The 7,641-nt window shown below is 49.5% G+C and overlaps 1 protein-coding gene across 1 annotated transcript; it reads left to right on the forward strand.

The window, feature by feature from the left end:
* The first annotated feature begins 211 nt into the window (after nt 1-211).
* IRS4 (insulin receptor substrate 4) lies at nt 212-3,964 on the forward strand. Its single transcript, XM_039233489.1, has one exon. The coding sequence runs from the start codon at nt 212-214 to the stop codon at nt 3,962-3,964; it is 3,753 nt and encodes a 1,250-aa protein (XP_039089420.1).
* The last annotated feature ends 3,677 nt before the right edge of the window (nt 3,965-7,641 follow it).

A 7,641-nucleotide genomic window follows, 5' to 3' on the forward strand; every position in this document is an offset into this window, starting at 1 on the left:
GCGGGTAGCTGAAGCCGCAGCGGCCGCCGCGTGAGGCGGCGGTCACGTGTTGTTTTGCCCGCCGCCGCGCGCTTTGAGTGGAGTGGGCGGGGGCGGGGCCGAGGCGGGAGAGGGCTTGGGCGGGCAGACGGGCTAGACGGCCTCTTCTCCAACCCTCCCTTCCCGGAGCCCCCCCTCCCCCGCGCTCACCTTAAAACCATCGTGCATCACCATGGCGAGTTGCTCCTTCGCTCGCGACCAGGCGACAAGGAGGCTGAGAGCTGCGGCAGCGGCAACAGCGGCAGCGCTAGCTGCGGTGGCGACCACCCCGCTTCTTCTCTCGGGCACGCCGACCGCACTCATTGGGACCGGGTCGTCTTGTCCGGGAGCCATGTGGCTCTCTACGGCCACTGGCTCCCGGTCAGACTCTGAGTCCGATGAAGAGGACCTCCCCGTCGGGGACGAAGTCTGCAAACGCGGCTACCTGAGGAAGCAGAAGCATGGGCACTGGCGCTACTTCGTGCTCAAACTCGAGACCGCCGACGCCCCAGCTCGGCTAGAATACTACGAAAATGCCAGGAAGTTCCGGCACAGTGTCCGCGCCGCGGCGGCGGCGGCGGCGGCGGCCGCCTCTGGCGCCGCGGTCCCCGCGCTCATCCCACCGCGGCGCGTGATCACCCTGTACCAGTGCTTCTCGGTGAGCCAGCGGGCCGACGCAAGGTACCGACACCTCATCGCCCTCTTCACCCAGGACGAGTACTTCGCGATGGTGGCCGAGAACGAGTCGGAGCAAGAGAGCTGGTACTTGCTGCTCAGCCGCCTCATCCTCGAGAGCAAGCGCCGCCGCTGCGGCACGCCCGGCGCGCAGCCGGATGGAGAGCCGGCCGCGCTGGCGGCTGCAGCGGCGGCGGAGCCACCCTTCTACAAAGATGTGTGGCAGGTAATAGTCAAACCCAGGGGGCTGGGGCACAGAAAAGAGCTGAGCGGCGTGTTCCGGCTCTGTCTTACCGACGAGGAGGTCGTCTTTGTGAGGTTGAACACCGAAGTGGCCAGCGTGGTCGTCCAGCTCCTGAGCATCCGTCGCTGCGGTCATTCGGAGCAGTATTTCTTCTTGGAAGTCGGCAGGTCCACCGTCATCGGTCCGGGGGAGCTCTGGATGCAGGTCGATGACTGCGTGGTGGCCCAAAACATGCACGAGCTGTTTCTGGAGAAGATGAGAGCCCTGTGTGCAGACGAATACAGAGCGCGCTGCCGCAGCTACAGCATCAGCATCGGCGCCCACCTGTTAACCCTGCTGTCCGCTAGGAGGCACCTGGACATGCTGCCGCTGGAGCCCGGCGGCTGGCTGAGAAGGTCCCGCTTTGAGCAGTTTTGCCACCTCAGGGCCATCGGGGACGGGGAAGACGAGATGCTCCTCACCAGGCGCTACATAACACGCAGCGAGCCCGTGCCCCCCTCCAGGCGAGGAAGACTGCACCTGCCCAGAGCGCGGAGGTCCAGGAGAGCGGTTTCAGTGCCAGCCAGCTTTTTTCGCCGCTTAACAGCTAGCCCAGTGCGGGCCCCGCATCCCGCAGAAGCCCCCAACCATGGAGCTTGCCCGTCCTCTGAAGCCTCCGGCCCTGGCAACTCTGGGGAAGAAGACAGTCCTCAGGGCAAACAGAATCAGGAAGGAAACGAAGGTGACTACATGCCCATGAACAACTGGGGCTCCGGAAATGGCCGGGGTTCCGGAGGCGGCCAGGGCTCAAGTGGCCAAGGCTCCAGTAGCCAGAGTTCAGGAGGGAGCCAGTGCTCGGGAGGGGGGCAGGGCTCTGGAGCTGGCCAGGGCTCAAGGGGTGGCCAGGGCTCAAGCAGTGGCCAAGGCTCAGGGGGCCAGGGGGCAGGAGGAAACCAGCGTTCAGGAGATGGCCAGGGCACTGCAGGCGGGTACGGCTCAGGCAGTGGCCAGGGAGCCAGCGGCGGTGGACACGGCTCGGGCAGTGGGCAGGGACCTGGAGATGGCCATGGCTCAGGCGGTGGCAAGAACTCTGGAGGGGGCAAAGGCTCGGGAGGTGGGAAGACCCCTGATGGCAGTGGTGAACGTGGAAAATCTCTGAAGAAAAGATCCTACTTTGGCAAATTAACTCAAAGCAAGCAGCAGCAAATGCCACCACCTCCACCTTCTCCACCTCCACCCCCTCCGGCTGCAGCAACTGGTGGTAAAGGGAAGTCTGGGGGAAGGTTCCGACTCTATTTTTGTGCCGACAGAGGAGCCACAAAAGAACGTAAAGAAGTCAAAGAGACAGAGACCCCAGAAGGAGCAGCTCGGGGGCCCCACAGAGCCAGAGCTTTTGATGAAGATGAGGATGACCCATACGTGCCAATGAGGCCAGGGGTGGCCGCCCCTCTGGCAAGCTCCAGTGATTACATGCCAATGGCTCCTCAAAACTTCTCTGCTTCAAAACGCCACTCTCGATCACCTTTTGAAGATTCAAGAGGGTACATGATGATGTTTCCCAGAGTGAGCCCACCACCTGCCCCAAGCCCTCCAAAAGAGCCGGATCCTCATAAGGAGGATGAGGCAAAAGACAATGACAGTGACAGCGACTATATGTTTATGGCACCCGGAGCCGGTGCAATTCCGAAAAACCCCCCAAACCCTGAGGGTGGTTCTTCCTCTAAAAGTTGGAGCTCCTACTTTTCTCTGCCAAACACCTTTCAGGGCTCCCCGTTGGGACAGAGTGACCACAGTGAGTATGTACCAATGTTACCTGGAAAATTCCTGGGGAAGGGCCTAGACAAAGAAGCCTCATCTAACAGGGGCCCCAAAGATGCAGTTTCAAAGCTTTCCGTTGAGGGATCGTTCTCAAAGCCTGGAGATGGGGGGGCACCTTCAAAGCCTGCAGATAATGGGCCCCCCAAGAACAAGGCTAAGAGACCTAACCGCTTTTCTTTTATTACAAAAGGATATAAAATCAAGCCCAAATCACAAAAGCCCACACGTGAGCAGAGAGAAGCTGACAGCTCTGGTGACTACGTCAACATTGACTTCACTAAGAGAGATAGCAATATGCCAGCCCCCTTTATCCAAAGACTGCCAGGTTCGTGGAGCATCATTGCTGGCCCCAGACCACCAGCTTTCTCTAATTATGTGAATGTTGAGTTCGGAGTGCCATTTCCGAACCCAGCTCACCGCCTCTCAAATCTATTACGAGCTTTTCCAGGTGCCAATCCCCTCTTTCTGGAAGGTGCTAGGTGGCCACTTGTGTCTCTTCTTCCCAGTGCTCTAGGTGGCAATGCTAATGAGGAAGAGGGTGACTACATCGAAGTGATTTTCAATCCAGCAATGACACCAGCCGTGCCTTTTGCTGACAGTGCCATCCGCTATGATGCTGAAACAGGTCGAATCTATGTGGTCGACCCATTTTCTGAGTGCTGTATGGACATTTCTCTCTCCCCCAGCCGCTGCTCTGAACCACCACCTGTGGCTAGGCTGCTGCAGGAAGACGAGCTGGAGCGCAGACGCCCTCAAAGCCGTTCGCAAAGTTTCTTTGCCTCCGCCAGAGCCGCTGTCTCGGCTTTCCCCACCGACAGCCTCGAGAGAGACCTCTCCGCCTCCTTAGCCTCGGCAGCTGCGCCAGCCGTAGCCGTGGGTCGGGCTTTAGCCGCCGCCTCCGCCCTCGCCGTGGCCCCCGGCTTCGGTGCGGCCGCCAGGGGCTTGGAGGCCGCCGCTGGACTTGACTCCGCCTCTGTCCGCTGGTTCCAACCTGTTGCTAGTGCTGCTGCTGCCCAAGCGGTAAGGGGGGCCCCAGACCCAGGTGCAGACCTGGCCCGAGGTGAGATCGGGGCTGCAGCGGCCGCCCCCCCACCGCCGCCACCCCGCCGCCGAGTGCCGAGTCCCCCGGAGCGAGAGGATTCCGACGACGACGACGACGACGACACTTACGTGAGAATGGACTTTGCCAGACCTGACAACAAGAAGTTCGACTCTCCCCACAGAGGTTAGTAACTTTAGAATTCATTTACCCAACTTAATGTTTATTGCCTAAAGAATCGATGTCTACGGTGTTAGGAGAAAGGGAGTTAATATTTCATTAACTTGGTGCCTACTTAGCAGGACAAGGAGAATTCAGTTTTCAGTATTCATGCAGTGCCTTGTGATCTTTGCAACAATTTTTAAGTTTTGATCCAATCATACATTTATTTGGAAACAACCGATTGCCATTTTAAACATTGGTTCCGTTCTTTTAGGAGTAATTAAAAGCTTAAGGATACATATGGCATGGGGATGTTTTCAAAATCCTTCCCTAACACTTAATGATTTTTGCAAACAGGATACCATAAATTGGATCCCATCAACTCATTTTCAAATCAACGAGTAAAAGCTACTTTTCTACAAATGCCCATATTTGATTACAAGAAGTTTAATAGGTGCACAGAATATTGAGCAGTGATAATCAATTGTGACATTTAGGGGAGGTAGACCTTCTCCTTTGAAAGTTCCTTTTTTAAAAAGCAGTCATTGTTACTTTTTTCAAAGTGGTCATTGTTACTAAGCTATTTTGCTGTGATTTACCAAGAAGGTTAAATCTCCACTGTTAGCATGAATGTCTGGAGGGAACAAAATAGAAATAATCTGAAACAGGTGATTAAAAGAAGACAGTATTTGGCTCTGGAATGTGTTTTTGTGTTGATTTGTTTTGTTTTTACACAGGATACATTGCCATCAACCTTGAGTGTTCCTTTTCTGTCACTCGAGGTGACAGGCAAGTCACCTTCGCTGTGCCTCATTTTCTTCATATAACTCCCCCAAAAGAGGGAATTGTGACAACTTGATAATGGGTATGAATATTGCTTGAAAGGTTTAAAAAGCACCAAAAACATGTAATTGGTATGTCTTCTGGGAAATCCAGTAAAGCAAGATAATAAGGCTGGAGGAAGACCTGACCCAGGGGCAGTGTACCCTGTAACAGTGGAAGTTTTTTAAAGGGTTATTTTTCCAAAGGAAGAAATAAGGAAGAGTAGGAGCTGTCAGATTTGAAAATCAGACCTCGAGTAATCTCATGTGTACATTATGCAATGCTATTATCAGCGTGTCTAGACACACGCTCAAGAAATGTTTTGGAAGATGATGTCTCCATAGCCGGTGCCTTCCCTCTTCAGTAGAATGTGCTTCTTTCCCAGTGAAGGGAAGAGATGGACCCCAGCAGTTTCCATTCCAGTAGTCAGTTTAGTGAAGATTTTTGCTTTGCTTGCTTTGTGGAATGCTTTTGTGATTGGATCTCTGCCCACTGTGCTTGATCAGGCAGAACAAGTTGGGGACTGATCACAACAGTCACCTAACAAGCTCCCTGTTTAGTGCAGGTGTAACCCCCTCCCCTTGCTCCTCCTGCTTTGGAAAACTTGTCATACAAAAACTCACATTTGTAGCACGGGCATATTTAAAAGTGATCATTAAAATGACCAAAGGATGCTTTGGCTTCCTAGAGGATTCAGTTCAGATCTCCATTAAATTGTGACCACCGCCTCCCAACACACACACACACACACACACACACACACACACACACACACGGTCACCACTACCACCAGACCCATGCATTTAAAATATATCATTCTATTTCCAAGAATGCAATCCATAACAAGCTTTTCAGCAACAGGGTTATTTTATTCTGTAAAGTACATCTGAATATTGGTCTCAAGCTATGGCTTGAACCTCACTGCTGAAGCTACTGTTTGTGACATTGATGTAGGTGTGCCTAGCTGCCTGTTTCCCTGTTGTTCTTTGGTGAGGACAAGTTTTAATAGAGGTTCGTCTATACTTTTCAATACTCTTTGTTTAAACAGAGGTTACAATTAGTGAAAACTTGTTCCTGAAATAAACCCTGACTTCTCAAGGATGATCTAGACCCAATTATCATCATTTTCGCTTTAAGTTACTGATGTGTAAATAGCTTCAAGTGACTTTATAGCTGTTTTGCAGATTTGCTGTTCTTTAAATGTATTGTCCATTGAGGAAATTCCTGACTTTATTGAGTAACTACAGCAAGGAGGCTGTATCTTGCAGGGAGGAGGGTGCTTAGGTTCAAAGAAAAAACTGAATGTGGAAGCATTTGGAGACCTTAAAGCAGTTTACGAATATAGTTTTGTTTTGTGATTAGATTAACACTGAAGTGAAGTTTCAGTTTAATCATTTGCAAAAGTAAATTGGTCCTGAGAGTGATTCAGGCATGTAAGTTGCTGAGATATATATATTAAAGGAAAGATATATAGGAAGAAAGTATTGAAGGAAACAACTTTTGTTACCATTTTAATGTAAATTGATATGGTAGAATGTTGTCTGTGAAATGCTAAGAACAGGATGGGTAATTCTGATAGTTTTTTTTTTTTTTTTTACTATAAAGCTATAGAATAATTTTTACCCATTTTTTATCTGTCTCTACCTTCGTATCTACATTAAATATGTATGTATAATGTATCATACATATGCATCATGTCAGAAGAGAAATAATCCGCTTTCACAAAGGAACAAAGTCATAGTCTTTATTAGGAGTTATGTATCTCAAAGGGTAATTTTATTTCATGGCAGGTGCTTAGAGCAGTGCCTGGCACATAGTAAGTGTTGTACATGAATTACTATGCAACTATTATTATTGTTGTTATTGCTGTTATGCTGTTATTATTTCCTTTAGAGACACAAAGCTAAATTAAAGTTCTCTGTCCTCTATCCCAATTTTCAGTTAGTTTTTAATTTCATTTTTGAGAATGTTTTATTCATTTCTGAGAGAGAGAGAGAGAGAGACAGCGTGAGCAGGGGAGGGTCAGAGAGAGAGGGAGACACAGAATCCGAAACAGGCTCCAGACTCTGAACTAGCTGTCAGCACAGAGCCTGATGCGGGGTTTGAACCCACGAACTGTGAGATCATGACCTGAGCCGAAGTCGGACGCTTAACTGACTGAGCCACCCAGGCGCCCCAGCTTTTACTTTCATTTAAAATGGTTTGCATGGTTGTTCAGGGCTGGGATCCTTACAGTTGGGGTCTGTTTTTAACAAGTGAAATGAAGTGAGACTGTAAAACAGTGTGACAGCTTTGTTCATGTAGCACAAAATTAATAATATAATCTCATTTACCCACAGTTACATTGCATATAAGTAAGTATGTTAAAGCCATCTGCTCAAGACAATTAGAAACATGTAGAAAAAATGACCTGGGCTTGACTTTTTATATAAATTAAATAATTTTTAAAGGGCAGAGTCTTCACATTTCATACACGTGGGCTATCAGCATTAACATTTGGGAGGAGAATGTAGTTTCTTATTTGGTATAGTCTGACTCTTGACTCATGTCTGCATTTTTGCTTCTTTTACTGCTGTATCTGAGGTAGAATTCATAGTTTGAAATGACCGAAGGTGAGAAAAGGATTTTTCCATTCCAAGATAGGAGGAATAAGGGCAGCTCTAGAAGGGGCAGGAGAATTGATCAACCAAATTCGTAATGTTATAGTAGCACTTGGTATTAGAAAGCAAAAAAAAAAAAAAAAAAAAATCCGTAGTAACTACCTTTTGAAATGTTAGACACTGTTATTAACACGAAGGAAGTGTAAGCTCTTTTCAGTGTACTACTGCCAAATCCTCTTGCTTTAAATTATAGGTGCCGAGAGCAAATTGCTTTTGCTGTATTG

Source organism: Hyaena hyaena, unplaced genomic scaffold (assembly GCF_003009895.1).
Source record: "Hyaena hyaena isolate Hyena2069 unplaced genomic scaffold, ASM300989v1 scaffold_77, whole genome shotgun sequence".
Lineage (NCBI taxonomy): Eukaryota > Metazoa > Chordata > Mammalia > Carnivora > Hyaenidae > Hyaena > Hyaena hyaena.

Bases quoted from the DNA above. Each gene is read 5' to 3' on its own strand.
- IRS4 (XM_039233489.1), top strand. From the start codon at position 212: ATGGCGAGTTGCTCCTTCGCTCGCGACCAGGCGACAAGGAGGCTGAGA.